This window comes from Meleagris gallopavo, chromosome 12 (assembly GCF_000146605.3).
Source record: "Meleagris gallopavo isolate NT-WF06-2002-E0010 breed Aviagen turkey brand Nicholas breeding stock chromosome 12, Turkey_5.1, whole genome shotgun sequence".
Classification (NCBI taxonomy): domain Eukaryota; kingdom Metazoa; phylum Chordata; class Aves; order Galliformes; family Phasianidae; genus Meleagris; species Meleagris gallopavo.
The window spans coordinates 9330266-9347556 of NC_015022.2; the positions used below are offsets into that span (position 1 = coordinate 9330266).

The 17291-nt window shown below is 38.3% G+C and overlaps 1 protein-coding gene across 1 annotated transcript in view; it reads left to right on the forward strand.

Annotated features, from left to right (window-relative positions):
- SLC12A1 (solute carrier family 12 member 1) overlaps positions 1 to 17291 on the forward strand; it is a 48615-nt gene that overhangs the window by 20805 nt on the left and 10519 nt on the right. Inside the window, exons 10-21 of the mRNA XM_031555305.1 lie at positions 2166 to 2250; positions 2515 to 2666; positions 4246 to 4353; positions 5088 to 5211; positions 5989 to 6090; positions 7916 to 8071; positions 9655 to 9754; positions 9838 to 9949; positions 11626 to 11766; positions 13993 to 14099; positions 14978 to 15060; positions 17139 to 17282. Of these exons, the coding sequence (XP_031411165.1) occupies positions 2166 to 2250; positions 2515 to 2666; positions 4246 to 4353; positions 5088 to 5211; positions 5989 to 6090; positions 7916 to 8071; positions 9655 to 9754; positions 9838 to 9949; positions 11626 to 11766; positions 13993 to 14099; positions 14978 to 15060; positions 17139 to 17282 (1414 nt within the window). The remainder of the gene's footprint in view (positions 1 to 2165; positions 2251 to 2514; positions 2667 to 4245; positions 4354 to 5087; positions 5212 to 5988; positions 6091 to 7915; positions 8072 to 9654; positions 9755 to 9837; positions 9950 to 11625; positions 11767 to 13992; positions 14100 to 14977; positions 15061 to 17138; positions 17283 to 17291) is intronic.

Here is a 17291-nt window from a genome sequence, read left to right on the forward strand (position 1 = left end):
AAAAAAAAAGGAAGAAAGTAAACCAAAATACTAAAAAGTCACCAAAAGGACACAAGTCAAACCTGGCTTCCTCCAGCATATCCAGCGATAGCTTTATCATATAGACCTATTGTCCCTGATACCTTAAGGATTCAACCAATCATCTCTTAAATCTGTATTGGCCTAGCAGTCACAAGTTCATCAGGATCCTATCATCCCTGACAGACAGATTTGTTTTCCTTCTTACACTGATTGCATGCCTCATCTCCTTAGTTTTCAGAGGACTGCTTTTGAAGCCAAGCACAGAGAGAAATAGGTGGAATTGGAGCCACTAATAATGATGTTTATGAGATTCCATTTTTAATTAAAAAGAAAACAAAGCAAATCATTGTACTTCTGCCCACTGAGACTGAATCAGCCTCACAGTCTCCATCTTTTTAACAAACAAAAATAATTATTTTGCCGTATATGGTGCTCTCTATCTATGGTAAACTCCCAAAGTAGCAGCACTTCTTTCACAAGCTGTTTGAAAGAGTTTGAACAGACCAAAGGAACCAACTCTCCTGCTGGCTCCCTGCAGTTGTTCCAATCTGGCAGTACGTAGAGGTCTATGACCAGCTCCTCCAGGCTGTAGATTCCCCACCGAGCATATTTAGATGCATTAGACAGGTCTAATTAAATTAACCACCCTCTCCAGAAATCTAAAGGACAAGCTAAGAATTATTTTAAATGTAAAATTGTCAAACCAGATTTCTTTAAACAGCTATGTACAGGCTTCTGTAGACACTACACATTCAAGTGGTGAGCTAGTTCAAAGCCTGCTCACAGAAAGAGTCTGTCTTCCTAGGGACTGCAGAGGGCTTGGGAGCAGATATTAAAATGCTAGCAACATATTAAATATGTTTCATTGCTAATATAATTTAAAAGTTGTAAAGCAGTAAGAAGCTCAAACCCTAAGTTTTAAGGTAAAGGTGTTTAAGACTGCAACATAAGACTTGGCAAAAACAGTGACCCACGACACACCAAAACTGTACAAATTAAAGCTGATTTATGATTTAAAGGGCTAAAGGTCTTATGGAGTTGAAATGACTTTGAAGTTGTTTTTCAGTTCAATAAATCCTTACCTAATTAAAATTATGTTAGTTGTTAAACGTAGTTAAGTCATTCATCCCCATTTCACACAACTCACCAAATTATATATTTTTTTCATTCAATGAGCATAGTTGTTATAACACCACAACAATTTACGGCTTAAAACGTATTCCAGGCATCTGCAACTAAAAAAAACCTCACTGAAGAAACTCAAGAAGACAATTCACCAGAGCTTCCTAGCATAAACAAACACGCATTAAATTATAATGCAGATTACTGGACTCACAACTGCACAAATGAAGTCAAAATTCTTGTGAACTAGTTTATAAACATTATATTCCTACCTTATTAAATCTTCTAAATTCAAAGTCAGAATAGTGAAAAGCAGCAGTTTGTTTTCAAGGCATAAGTACCAATAATTACTAGCTGCTAATCACAGAAGTACTGTATTCTGCTCCAAGTAACTTACACACAGCTATCATGCTGATGAACCAAAAACAGTCTCGTCTTCTCATCCACACAAGTGTCAAGGCAACTTCACAAACTGCATTAATGCAGAACTGCATTATACTTGCTTAAGCAATTGCTTACACCAAAAACCTGATCTTTATGAAGGCGTAGAAGGTTTAGTGCCAAGCTGTTATAAGAACATGAGCTGTAATCATGTCCGAAAGTGGCTGCCTGTACAACTATGTCCTGCTGCCAGAGAAAAAGGCATCACGTTGAATGGAATAGTTTCATGGCCTGGAAATGAACATCGTGTGGACCCACTGAATCAAGCAATTTGATTGGTTCAGCAACTATGTACCATTAAGACATTAAAATAAAGCCCACTGCAATGTAGGGGGAGTTCAGAGCGCTCAGAAATGCAGAGTTAGCCCCCCCCTTCAGAACATCCTACACTATGCCAAGGGTAGGAGCACTGCACCAACAACCATTTCATGGCTATGCATGCACAGGGACAGGAGATATGGCACAGTTCTAAGTGACAAAAATCTACCTTCTCCATATCACCATGTGGTAGGACTCACTGGTATACAGAGTGCATGCAGCATGTGAACTCAGTGTTTTTTGGATCACTGTTTTTTTTTAAGGATCCGCAGGGTGCGATACCCAAAGGAACAATGCTGGCCATTCTGATAACAACAGTTGCTTACATCGGCGTTGCAGTATGTGCAGGTAAGCAAAGAACCTCTGTTTCGTGACTTAATTTATACAGTTAAGAAAATTTGAAAGCCTGGTATGCAAAGGAGTGATTAACCTCCACAGTTTTTTGTCCTATGGATTTATTATGTAGAAGTAAGTGCTTTGATTTTATTACATGTAAGAACAATGAATAAAGAGAAATAATCAGCAGAAACAAAAGTCTCTGTTTCAGAAGCCAGGTGGCATTTGTCCTGTTTGAATTCACATAGAAGTAATAGTATATTCTTGTTTCCACAGCCTCCTGTGTTGTACGAGATGCTACTGGGAACATCAATGATACAGTCATACCTGGGATGAGCTGCAATGGATCATCTGCCTGCAACCTAGGCTATGATTTTTCCAGATGCAGAAGTCAGCCATGTGATTATGGGCTGATGAATAATTTTCAGGTTTTAATAACATATACAACCATAAGTGATGCACAAATGCTTTAGTACAAACATGCGAAGATATTATTTACTGACAAGTGACAGCAATAGGAAATTCACTTTTATCTAGAAAAACAAAAAACAGGAGTAAAGTGAAAAGTCTGTGCACTTCATGTTAGCTTCATGGAAGCTATCTGACCCCACTAGTCTTCCCAGTACTCTGGTAACATCCTAACCTCCACTTTCAACAAGTACCATGCAGGAGTATATCCTCCAACACCTTCAAACTCGAAGCCTAGACTTATCAGAGACATCTGGAACTCCTGCCAGATGAGCAGTTCATCTCACTTTTCTTCACGTGGATGTGGTTTCACCTCAGGGGTGCTGTGGCTGCTCTTAAAGTTTTAATCCACAATACAAAAGCCAAAGTTCAGACTTCTTCTAAAAAAGTATCTGAAATAGTCAAGTGAAAAATCAAGTGAAAAGTAACGAGATCTTTCTCCTAGGCCAGACAGAGTGCCATTTCTATTCTTCAAAACAAAGCTTAAGCAAAGGATCAAAGTAAAGCAGTTCTGCAGGACCACGACCATGGCTCCCAGATGTCTTTGCAGCCCCTCTGCTTCACAGCCACCAGAGGAACTCACCGCCTACCTGCACTTGCTTTTCAACTAGCCATTTGGAGCTTTGAAAGTCACTTGCTTTTTTTCCCAGCTGCTTCTGCTAAATGACAGGGCTGGGTAAAAACCTTTAAAGGGATATGCTATCTGTATTGCAGACTGCTTTCCTTCCATCCTCATTTCCACCGGAGTTCAACTGCTCAAACTCAGGGGAACCCTTCAAAAAAGAACCTCACCAAAAGCATGAACAGAATTTCATTTCTTGCATTTATCCTTGCCAGACTGATGTCAGAAAAGCTATATTTTCAGTTGACAAATCTCTAGAATTAACTGTTCTCTTTCCTGGAGTGCTTCTAACACACCAAAAGTATCAGGCAATCACATCCATCTGCTTCATCTTTTTACTTCCTTCTCTGCTGCTTCTGAACTTAACAATCCTTTTGGTTTAATGGTGGTGAAGGCCAGGAAAGGCCCCAGGAAGGAGAGGCCTGATGGTGCCCACCACAGCTGTTTGCAGAACTGCTATTGTACCAGCACAGATGCACATTCTCTCCCTTTTTTAGCTGCGTTAAATAATATTGAAACCCAAACAAACACAAATCTCTTTGACCATATCAAGTACTTCAGGGTTCTTTCCTGCTGTTTCCACTTTCCCTTCTTGCTACAAGTGTTTACCTGTCAAGCAGAGGCTGTTGCTTAGGGAAATAAGTTAGTGAAGGAAGTAAGAAAATCTCAGAGAGTACTCATGTGCCCTTACACATAGCTGCAGGTTTGCATTCACATTTGGCTGTGGCTCAGTTGCTTTCCACTAAAAAATGAATACTAGTATACCCATACCTCACAGCAGCTTTGTAGTATGTTGAATTTAGGACTACTAATAGCTGAGACACACACAGAAACATACTACTTAAACAGATGTGTGATCAAAAAATGTATTCAAATGCAAGCCTGGGTATTTTTTCCCTTCTTTTTTTTTTCTACAGGTGATGAGTATGGTGTCTGGCTTTGGTCCTCTCATCACAGCTGGCATCTTTTCTGCTACTCTGTCATCAGCTCTGGCATCTCTGGTCAGCGCACCCAAAGTTTTTCAGGTAGAAATCCAAGTATCCACTTCTTTATACTCTATTTTACTTCAAAAATGAACAATTTAGCTGAACTCTATGTGCCAAATGCAATAGGTATTCGAATAACGCTGACATATGCATTTCTACAGAAATAGGCAGGTCTTATCACCTTCCTACAGACGTGGGCATTTAGGATTGCAGAGTGCCTTTGGTCAGAGCTCAGCTTGGTGGCAGAAGAGGGGGATGCACATGTATTTGTTTTGTTAACTTCATGGCTATTTTCAGGACCACTATCTCCTGACAGAGAGCCAGCCTGTACCTCAGGAATGCCACGAAACTGCAGAAGCTCTCATTCCTGTGTTGGCAGGTGTGCTGAGACATGCTGTCCACAAGCTGTTGGAAGCAGCAACGCACACAGAATGGCAACGGAGGGCATGGGACAGACAGATAACTTGCACAGATCTGATTTCTGCTTCAGTTTCCATCAACTTAAACTCTGTTTAGATACTCAATTAACGTCTCTTTAAAGCACTGAATAAGTGTTAAATATCTGTGATTTTGTTTTGATACTATAATTTAGCAAGATATTGGCTTATCACCCTATTTGAATGTTTATATGCCATAGCAGTAGACGTATTTGAACTACTAAGTTAGATTAAATTTTTGTTTAGCTAAAGTCTAGTAAGCTGTCACTCACAGAAAATTTCTTCTGATGCAAGAATGCCCTGCTTAGCAGAATTAAGTTCTGATTTGTCCACCAGGCTCTTTGCAAGGACAATGTCTACAAAGGACTCCACTTCTTTGCCAAAGGATACGGAAAAAACAACGAGCCAATCAGAGGATATGTACTCACTTTTGTGATTGCTATGGCGTTCATTTTGATTGGTTTGTATACAGCTATATAAATGCAACAATCTGATGTTTTGAAATTCTATAAACTGATATTTTAATACAGTGATTAGCTATAGTTAGAAAAGATTCCAACCAAGTTAGCACACCCAAACTATGTCAAATATGGCAAACTTTGAAAATATATTTCTAGTTTATACTGCATATAGAAGTGAAATAATTTTGACATAATTAAGAGGCTGCTCTGCCAAGCCTTCTCCGTAGTTAGCTCAAAAACACTGCTCAAATTACTAGCACTGGCATCAGAAAATCCCAGCTATTGTATTGAGTGTTCTATTACTATTAGCAGTACATTTGGAAGTGTTGAAATTTTAAAATTGGTTTCTCCAGGACTTCAGTTTCAAATTGTGTGGCACTGTCAATAAATGAAAAGTGTAGTTGGAGAATTCAGACTGCCATTTATAAAGCAAAACAATACTTTCTAACTACAAATCAATAGTAGCCTTTTTAGGATCTGTCCTCTAAATTACATATTTGAAGTTCTGAAACTTACATCAGCTCCACATCATTAAGAGGCAATCTGTAGAATCAGAGTGTCAAGTATAACCTTGCATAGCATATAGATTATATAAATGAACAACACATTGGTATGAAATGAGGTATATCAAGGTGACCTTAAATTAGTTCCACAGAAAAACACTGGAACTCTCTCTGGACAACAAATCCAGGCAGTATACTGATTTAATGTATTATCAGGAAAAAGCTATACACAACTTAGGAAACCAGTACCTATGTCTGAATTGTGTCTTGCAGCTCAACTGAACACCATTGCTCCCATCATCTCCAATTTCTTCCTGGCTTCATACGCTTTGATTAATTTCTCCTGCTTTCATGCCTCATATGCAAAATCTCCAGGTGAGTCGGCATTCACCGGTGATTTAAGTGTGGGCTTCACAAACTCATCTCTGCAAGTTCTTGACTGAGCGTCAGAGAAAGCTGCAGTACCTGTAAAACATCTAAGCTATGTGATCTGAGGTTTTACTGCTCTCATTGAATATGATGACATCTTATTTATCTCCAAAAGACAAAAATAATGGCTCTTTCCCTTATGTTCCCTGCAGTTGTGTAAAATGAAAAAGGCTTTGGTGGATCTCACTGGAGCAAGAAAGCTCCTCCTTAGGGTGTTTTTCCCCTCACTATCAGTCAACATAGATGGATAAAAAAACCTATAGTATCTCTGACCACATAAAGTAAGCAAGGTGAAGTAGGGTCTTTATGCCCTCCTGCCAAAACTAGAGACATTTGAAGAAAGTTTGTAAGAACAGTAATTGTGATGGAAGTGATACCTGGAAGAAAACACACAGAACAAGAACAGGTCCCCAAACCAACATCAAGATAGCTCTGCAGTGGCTAGTAGGGTAGAGTACAATGAGGTCCTGTACAAGGATATCTTGAGAGTCACTCTCTACATTTGCACTGCAAGGGAAAATACAGGCTTACAGGCACATGCATCACCACATCAGAATAATCCACCTCAACATCATTATTAAGGACAAAAGTCAATCAGTTGAGCAGCATGACTGTGGGCAAAAAGGAAAGACAATTTCCTGCTACTATGAATCAGTTATTCAATTCTAGAAGCAAGGAATACATTTTTTATTTCCAGTGTGAAGAAACCTGCAGTCGTAGCATAAATGCCTACATCAACTTCCTTCCTACAGATCTGCATGGTGCCATTTGTTCAGAGGGCAGAAAAGATGAGCACTTCTGCTAATTACCTGCACAGTTGTACAAATGCAGATCTGCTCTACTTGGCCTTAGAGCTGAGTAAAAATTACTTTTCAGACTTTGTGTATGTGCATCTGTTTCAACTCTGCCACTACTTAACGTTTTCTGACAAAACTGCAGCCATTTTTTTCTTTTCTCATTTCCCCCAGTTAATTTCTGCCAATTCACAGTGATAGATTATTATAATTGCAAGCCTGCAGGACAGCAAATTTCTTCACAGCAGGACCTTCCCATTCCCTCATTACAAAGACGATCCAAGACAGGGTTGCTCAGCCTCTCCTTGTATCTTCAGTGTTTTTTCCTCTCTCCAAAAGGGTCTACTCTGCAGAACACCTGGCAGAGACCTGCAAACCACGGAGGCTCACTGCTTGTCTCATTTTAATTGCTAGCAGGGGAAGGATTCAATACTGCAGCTGAAAAGCAGCAGGAATAATATCACTTTAAAGAAAACTGCAAATTATTTTATTTTTATGCATCAAGGCCAGACAATTTCCAAGTTTAAAATACATGTGTACTTGGAATATTAGTATATACTTTCCTCTCAGCAAGCATTTAGCTTCCATTAATAAGTTCTATACATATGCATCAAAAGGACATAATAGCCTATTACTTGGAGTTAAAGGAAAACCTATTTTCAGTTCCGAACCAGTGAACTTTAATTTGGCAAAAATGTATAAAAAGAACAGCCATTCAAAGCCAAGCTGGACATAGGAGAAAATATTATAGCGAAAGGCTTGCAAGCTCTAGTGCTCAGTGCAGATAGAAATCTACATCAGTTAATACCTGGAAGCACCTGTTGATTAACTGCCTGAGAATATGCATGAATCTTTCCCACCCGTTCTGATAGAACCTGAAATAAACTGCATGTGGGTCTGTATGTGCAAAGTCAGTGGATTGCTATTTGCTCAATTTATCTTCTACCCTTCCAATTCCCTCAATTCTCTTTAAACAGGTTGGAGACCTGCATTCAGGTATTATAACATGTGGATATCCCTTTTTGGAGCCCTATTGTGCTGTGGTGTTATGTTTGTCATCAACTGGTGGGCAGCTCTCATTACTTACGTCATTGAACTCTTTCTATATATTTATGTAACATATAAGAAACCAGGTAAGGCCACAAGACTTATTTTGTGTATGTTAAGCAGCCTCACTGTACTTTATCAGAATTAATTCTGCTTACAAAAATAGACCTTCCTTTTTCCTCAGCACCATTCCTTAGAGGAAAGCCTGGACCACCATATTAAATCCCACTTTACATAATATAGAGTAAGACAATATCCTGGTGAACTTTTGACTGTTAAGCACTCATTTCAAAGATGATTCAGGGCTTTGTGTAAACATCCCAGTGCATCAGTTTACTCCCACATCTTTAATAAAAGTTAATTTGGGCTTTTGCTTTACTACTACTTGTAACTTCTCTTCATCCATCCACAAAAGCTTACTTGAATTTTGATGTGCTCTTAGCTGTCTTATCTGGGACTCTCATTCAAAAGAGAAACTTGCTGCCCATTATACGACAACAATACAAGATGCATTATTTGTGAACTGATCTTTTTCCAGTGCCTTCCTATAATTTCTCACTACATTAAGAAAAATAGGAACATTTTACTGTTGAAAAAGATTACTTAATAGCTCAGTTAATCACGGGAGTGGCGCTTAGGAATCTGTGCACTAATGTAGTACAGCATCAGTATGAGCCCACCACCTTTTTTTTCATTTCCTAGACTAAATTAACCCACATTCAGATTTCATGCAAATCATCTGGTTTACTTGTTCAATAGAATAAATAATTCAAAGAAAAAAGATGAGTTTCCCAACATAAGATGTACTTTCATTGCTCATCTTGGGATAGCAGCACCTGGTCTGTGCCTAAGTTCCTAAGTTTTCCTTTTCTCTGTTTTCTCTGCTTGCTCTCATACCTATTGAGATGACATGTGGATTTCTTCCTGTAAAGATCATCAGCTGTGGGGAATGCACCTGTGAAAAGCAGTATGTCAGAAAGGCATCTGAAGATTGCTATCCTTCTTCTAGCTTATTGCAATATCCTTGCTGCAAAGTAGCAGCTTAAGGTCTGGTTAAATTCACTGAAGACACTGTACAAAAGCTATCAATTTCCAGCTCTCCAAGGATAGTAACTTCTGTTCAGCACTCACCTACCAACAACTGAGTGGTTCAGAAAAGTCTAATATTCCTCAAAAGTTGTTTTCCATCTGTCTCCTTCCACCAAATGGCTGTACAATAGAGAAGAAAGGATATATATGCCAAAATTGGTTCTGGAGAGCAACTGTTGACCCATATAGTAGAACAGAACTAATTGGAGCTGGTGATGATGCTTCCTAATGGATTAATTTGAACTTCCTGAAGTTACATACAAATACAAATGCATTACTTGGGGCTGTCCATTTTATACACGGGAGAAGGGTACAAACTCTATGAAACAGAGAAGAAAACATTTATTGAGCAGAGGAAAAACATTGCTTATGCTTTCCTTTGAAAGAATGAGATTATTTATTTGCATGTTTGCATAACCAAACCTATTCTCATGAAGCACAAAGAATGATATATCTGTATCTACAAAGCGCAATAGAATATATCCTGCTTTGGCTCAGAGGTAAACGACTCCTGACCTTTGTAACAGAACAGAGGAAAGCCCGTGGTTTAACACGCATTATTTATCTTTATTATACGCAGATGTAAACTGGGGCTCTTCTACACAGGCTCTTTGCTATATTAAGGCCTTAGACAGTGCGCTGGCATTAGCTACAGTGGAAGATCACGTGAAAAACTTCAGGTAAGATTTTCAGTGAAAAATAGAATGCTTTATTCAGACTAAGTATATCTCCCAATTAAATACAACCTTTTCCCTCCTAACAGACCCCAGTGCATAGCATTAACAGGAGCTCCTATGATCAGGCCTGCTCTGCTCGACATCACACACACTTTCACAAAGAACAATGGTCTGTGCATCTGTTGTGAAGTATATACGGTAAGGCCAACTCATATAGATCTGAAAATACAGCACCAGTGGGTGTTGCAGATCCCCATTACACATTCCACTCTCACTTGGCACACAATGTTCCCAGTGGTGCTGATGGGCTTCTGTGCAGACCGTGAAAAAGATTCGTACTGAGAATGAATTTTGTCATAAGCCTTGACAAGAAAGCTATCAGCTGATACAGAGCCTGCTGGTAAATGCCTCATTGAGATGCATTTCAGAGTTCATAGCAGACGAACCAAAAAATGATAAAGGTTTGAAAAAATAAAGCATTACAAGTAAAGATTTTTTTTTTAATTGATACAGTAAGGCTAAAAAATAAAATAAAATTAGGGAGGCAGAGTTCTGTCAGGAATATAGCAAAAGAGTCAAATTAACTAAGCTCTATTTCCAGCTTTGTCACTGACGTGCAGTGTTGGGATTTAGCATGTAATTCAGACCTCTGTGCAGTGGTTTCTCCAAAATTGTAACAAAGCTGATTTTTGAGGATAAACGTGCTTTTCTTAGATCTTCTTAGAAGCAAAGTATATTTCTAGATATAAGTAGACAGGAAATTATGAATTTTAAAGATGATCACCTAGACTCTCATTAGGACAGAACTAAAATAGATGGGCTCATAGTAGAAGATGTATTTTAAATATTATAACAACCTTTTGAGGGAAAAAAAGAAAAGGCTCATGGCACCAAAACATGCTGCAGAATCTAAAGAACCAGTCCAGACAAGATAATGTATTCTTCCACATGAGTATAAGAATAATTCATTTGATGCTGTCACTTTGAGGAAAGAGAGTATAGAAGAGTTACATGTGACTCTTTCCAAATTGAACAAATCTATAAAATGTGAATGGCTCTAATCCTTTTCTACCGTAATTATTCGTAGCCTTACTCCTGCATCCACTAAGTACAGAATCAAACCCAATAAGATCCTGAAATTAAACGGCTTAATAAAGTTGATTTTCAGCAACTTTCCTGATTTATTAGATGTTTCTCTAAAATTAGCACTTTCTATATAGAACATAGAAGATTTCACCGTAGTCTATTAAAAAACCTATATTTATTTTGCTAGCATAAGCATTTTTTACTATTATTATTTCTCCAGTATCATAAGGCAAATTTAATTTGGTTTGTCACAATATTGTGACACAGTGAATCTTCACAAACCACAAAACTGTGATGGCAAGCAAATAATAAAACTTCTGAGAGTGGGAATGCCAAGCACTTAGAAGCAGTTTGCTGGCATAGTACAAGCTCGTGAGGTATCTTACTGCCACAGAAGCTTGCAGAGCTCCAGAAAGAGCCATGACTGGGAACCCAGGCACCATGTTGAAAACTACAGTATATATCATAACAAACATAGCAAGACCATTTAGCCATAAAAGTATCATCCAACATATTTTGCCTTAAAGTGAACACACTGCCAGCAACGCATAACGTTTTGAGATACTGTGCTAAAGGGAACATCTCCCATTCCCTCTTTGCAAAGGGCAGCAAGAAATTTTCAGAGAACATGGTAATGAATAGTTCAGAGATAGGTACAATAAATATGGCATGTTTTTTTTTTTCCACTCTCTCCATTCAGTCCCATAGCAGACAAAGTAACACCTTCAAAATCACTCTATGATGTATAATACATAGCATTCTTAATAATATGTTACTGTATCATGCAGGGACCACGCAAGCTGTGTGTTAAGGAGATGAACAGTGGCATGGCAAAAAAGCAGGCCTGGCTTACAAAGAACAAAAGAAAAGCCTTTTATGCAGCAGTGGCAGCTGACAGCTTCAGAGACGGAGTCAAAAGTCTCCTTCAAGTAAGCTTTTTGTTTACAGAACACACACAAGAGTGATACATCAAAGCAACCTTTTATGGAAAGCATTTCTGTTTGCTTGTTAAGAAGTCCCATGTATATATGGAAAATGTAGTAGAGAAGGGTACATGTGTTTAAAACACAGGTTATTTCACAATAAGATATAGTTCTAGGCTATGGAATTATGAGAATAGGCTGGCTAATTGTTTCCTAAATGAACAAAACAAGATTTTTTACAAAAAGAAAGAGAGAGAGAGAGAGAGAGGAGGTATCTACAGGACAACATGAATCTCTGTGCAGCTGTCACATGATACACTTCAAATCAATTTGAAGTAATGCTTGGCATTACACAACAGGTTAAGTATCTAAGAATGTTACTGTGTTCACTGAAAACTCAGTGTAATAAGCATTCTTTTTTTTTTTTAACAGCAAAGGCAATCTAAACAAGCATGCAGTGCTTTTGTCCTATTTTAAGAATACAGCAGACCACTTCCAAAAGTTCATTTAAATTAACTTGAATTTTTAAACTTAAAATGTTTTCAACAAAAGTAGCACAGAGGCACTGTTTTTGTATTTACCATCTCCCTCTTTCTCTCTCTCTCATATATCTGAAAATTTAAAGATGTAGGTACTGACACAAAATGTAGAGAAAATTCATTCTATCAGAACCTGACATGGATATTTCACCATCAGTTTATGTGTTGTCTCAGTAGGAGATCCCTGTAACGTTTCTAAGAGCTGTCATAGTCAGATCTTTTCCTTTCTGTTACTATTTAAGCCACAAATTATTCCCTTCCAGCAGACAAAAGGATAACTTTATCATCACTATGATATCCTAAGGACACCTGTATTGGCTTGCCAAGCAGTGAATCATTTAAAGCAATACAAATGCAACAGTACTACTCTAATTTTCAGTCATTCTGAAAGTAATGCCTCCTATTTGTTTCCAATCACAACTGATACAAAGAGCACAGTAACACTATGAGAGCAAATTCTCAGCTACAAGATACTATTTCTCAATATATTCACCACCATTAGCAGATTCATGCAGATGAGCTGATTGAGATGTTCTTCATTTCATGGCGGGACAGTTGGCACTGCCAAGTAGAACACGGCTTGTGTTTCATGTCACTGGCACCACAGCTGAAACATATCACCCACCACCTCACTGTGCTCACTTCCACTGTTTGGTCTCCACAAACATTCAGCAAGTGTCAACAAATCTCAAAGGGTGCAATTTTTTCTGCATGATTTCCATGTCAAGCACCATTTTACCAGACTGCCCCTCTGCTGCCATCTGTTGCACAGAAACAACATGTAACGAAATATCAGCAGGAAGGTTCAGCCTCTACTGCCATACCATCTGCATATGCCCCATGTGGGCCAACATACTAAAATAGGAGGGATTAGGATTAGTTTTGGAGCAGCACTCATAAAAACAATCTCCAAGACTCTACATTTCTACCTATTTTCTTTTTGCTTACAGTAAAAATTGGCAAGTGTAGTAACTTTATAAGCTGGTGTATCTGTGGGTCTCCTCCTGAAAGTTCCCCATACATTGAGTATTTAGATTTCTGTAAGAGTTAGATTACCTGAATATAGACCTGATAGCCCTTATTTTTTCAGGTTTTAGTATCCAGACTCAGTTCTGGGGACAATCTAATATCTTGACAAACCATTTGTTAATGTTTATAAACTGTACTTTTATCTATAAAGCATGTCCAGCTAGTTTGGACAGATAATCCTTTGGAAAGAATATAACAAATACAATAGAAACAGTTTCTAAACTCGAGGCAAAAAAGATACATATTATTAAGAGGGTATGCCTTCTCTGTATATCTGAGGTGTTTAAAAAGAACACAGGCCATCTATTGGGTATTCCAAATCTGATAAAAGCTTTATGCTATTATGTTAGAATGAGCATGCAAACAGCACTTGAACTCTCTCTTGATTCCAAGTTATTGAACCATTTTAATAAGAGATGTCAAAAGAAATGCAAATGAATGCTAATTTAGCAAAACTATATTTCTGACATCTAAAAATCATTTATAGTTGGAATGATTTAGAGCTAATCTTTTTACAAGGGTATGAGCATGAAGGACATTCATGAAATGCAATCTAGTCACAAGCTTCTCCACTACATTACTTCAGTTATCTTTCACCATTACTTCTCATTTACAGTAAGAGCATGTGTGTATATGTTCTCATGAAGTGTTTTAACATTGATAGGCCTCAGGATTGGGTAGAATGAAACCAAATACCTTGGTGATTGGATTTAAGAAGGACTGGAGAAATGCTGCTGTCACACAAGTTGAAAACTATGTGGGTGTTATACAGTAAGTACCAGATCAGCATCACCCCTATTTTACTCCCTCTATTCTGGATTAATACAGCATTTCCATACAGAATTTGACAAGTAGAAACAATGTAAGAATATACCTAGAGATCTGGGTTCACAAATGCTAGCTCTAAAACAGAAGTTTCTGTTCATTACAAAAAGCTCCATGGCTTCACGTACCCAGCAAGATCTCCTTAGCAAACATCTGGCACAATCAGAGATTATGTGGCTTGACAACGTTACATAAAGAAGCTGCATTGCTGTCAGCAGTGCTTTTGCAGAACTATATTTTCCCTTTTTTTTTTTGTAGGCAGGAGCTCAGTGAAAAACAACCCTAATGCACATACTTAGGGAATAAGAGAACATCATGGAATTCTTCTTTTAAGCCTAAGAGACAGACAAAGAGCCTTGCTTCAAATCTCTTGTGTGCCAAAGGCTCAGCAGCTCTGTGGGTTGGGATTTAGCCAGAAACAGTCATTTAGAAACAGTCTTCTCGGATTCTTGTTCAAAATTCACCTGCAAAGCTGCAGCAAAACCCACCCCAGCTTTTTTATTTCCTCAGAGCAGGGAGAAAAAATTACCTACTGGCAACCTAGCTCCAAAAAACCATTGTATGAAAGGCCCATTTTAAGGAATAGCCTATCTTTTCCCATACCCACTGGTAGTACTCTTACTTCTTTTTTTCTTTAATGAAGAAAGAATGTTGATACTGAACAATACTTAATCTTGGACAATACCTCCTGCAATTTTATCCAGAACAGCCCAGCACATGGCAGTAATAACTCCCACTGAGTACTAACACTTGAGCAGATGCTCAAGGTAGTTTTCCCTCAGCAACATATATGATACAAAAGAATATATTCTCTTCTTTTGCAGTGATGCCTTTGATTTTGAACTTGGCACGATTATTGTCAGAATTAGCCAAGGATTTGATATATCTCAGGTCCTCCAAGTTCAAGGTATGTGTTACCTCAACATCTGAATTATATTTCACATGTACAGTTGCTACAGGCTCTGCACAAGGAAGACTGATGAATACATGTAGTGTCACTATCCAGTTTTTAGAGTAGTTTCCACACATGAGACCTCTACAGTTCCTCATTGCTTCTGCAGTTTCAATTCTGCCAAAAATCCTTGCTAAAGCCAACATCCGCTGGCAGTTACAGAGAAGGCTAAGCCTCACAAAGCTATAAGTTCTTCACATCAGATAACTCAACTTCCAAAGCACTTCTAGCACAGGCACAAGCTAAAGCGGTAAAATCACACTGTGCCACTGTGCAGCATGGCTGCTTCCTGCTTTTGACACATCTTCCTCACTGCCTACCTGAGACCTCTGGCCACTGGGAGTTGGGAAGCTGTGCTTTCAGTGACCCAGAAAGCCACAAAAATCTCGAAATCACAGGAAGCAATCAATTGTCCTTTCCACTTTTTTTTTCATTCTTCCTCAGATTAGCAGTATATATCCCTCAAGAGTTGGGAAAACCTTTCACCATGCAGTTTGGGAAAAATGTCATATGGGTTGAAAATGTTGAGAGAAAGCACACAGACAATCTAAACAAAGGGCTTTCAGGATTGACATACAGAGATGGCCTTGGTTTTCCTCTTTAGGACACAAGAGTCCAACTGGCTCCTCATGGATGCTGGGGAGGGCTCCATTTAGGGACCCTATTAGAACAATAATTATGTTTTCAGTATAATAACTTTCCCACTTTCTGCAAGCTTCTCTACTTGAGCGGACAGATACAGCCTACACCTAGAGATTACTCCCAGAGTCCCATGTTCTCCTCACCAGAGAAAGTTTTTGTGTTATAGATGGTATCTATAGACAAGAACAGAGATGCTCATAGGAAAGGAGAACGGCGACTCTCTGCTGCCGCCTGCTGCAAATTGCCTCCAGCTTCTCCCCACAGCATCCCTGAGCTGCTGACAGACCGCGCTCCTGGCTGCTAAAAGAACACCCGCAAAGGACATAAGAATGCTAGCTCAGCTAAATAAAAATGAATCTAGCTCCTCCCTAACCTTTCCCCCTCTCTCTAAAGAGGATGGATTCTAGGGTAAGGCAGCCCTCAAAAGCAAATCACCTGTGAATTAAAACTATCCAGAAAAACAAAAAAGGGTATGCAAATATTCACCAAGCAGCCTCCCTAGCAGCCTGACGTGTAGAGAGCTGCAGTACAAAATGAGAACTTAAGAAAATAGTCCCAAAAGATCTATGCTTTCCTCAACCCCTTCAATACCTCCAGTGGAACCTTCTACCCTCTTTGCATGCTGTATGTCATGAACTGACTGATGAAAAAATACATTAGTTAGAATACCAGTGAAACTATAGCAAATACCAAATGTTAAGACTCTAGAAATGAGAAAGAGTTAGAAACAGTAGGGAAAAAAAGAAAATCCTCAAATATACAGAAGTGCTTTGAAGCAGATGCAGTCTCTGAAATGGAAAAAAATGATTATTTTCTATGTGCTATGAAATTCTGTTCAAGAGAGAAACTGAAAATCTATTTTTGAATAACCATTAAGTTAGTGGTTATCATCAGCTCTAATAATTAGAAGCATATGGTTGTCATGGATTCTAAAGTAGAAGAAATTATATTCATTTATGTTGACAACCGAGAGTGCCAGCAGTGGTTATGTCTAGCTGATGAGGTTTTTTCTTTGTTTTAAAACAAAAAAATCTTAAAATTCACCTCACTCTTAGCCCACATGTGACTCAAATGTAAGTCCTTCCCTCTTGAAAAAAGCCTTCTGAAGGTAAACGTTTGTATCATATTAATTAGCACCTCACCATAGTATATTCCATAATAACACATGGTACTTTTTCCTCAGCAGAAGTCTAATATTGGTAAGATGAATTTAGCTTCCTCTTCCCTGTTGGCACAAGAACAAAGTACTTAAAGGCTTTTCTCCCAGCAGCTTTACATTTTGTACTAAGAGCTACAACAGCAATTATAACATCACTATTGTTTCAATAAGTGATTTTATTTAAAACAGAAAATGATGTGTTCACAGTTCCCTTACGTTTTCCAATATACAGAGGAATTAGAGAAGCTGGAGCAGGAGAGATTGGTACTGGAAGCTACAATTAAAGAAAATGAATTTGAAGAAGAAAAAAGTAGCATCTGTGGATTCTTCAGAAAAGCCAGAAAGCTCAATATCACAAAACATGAAACAAAAAATGGTAAGTTTC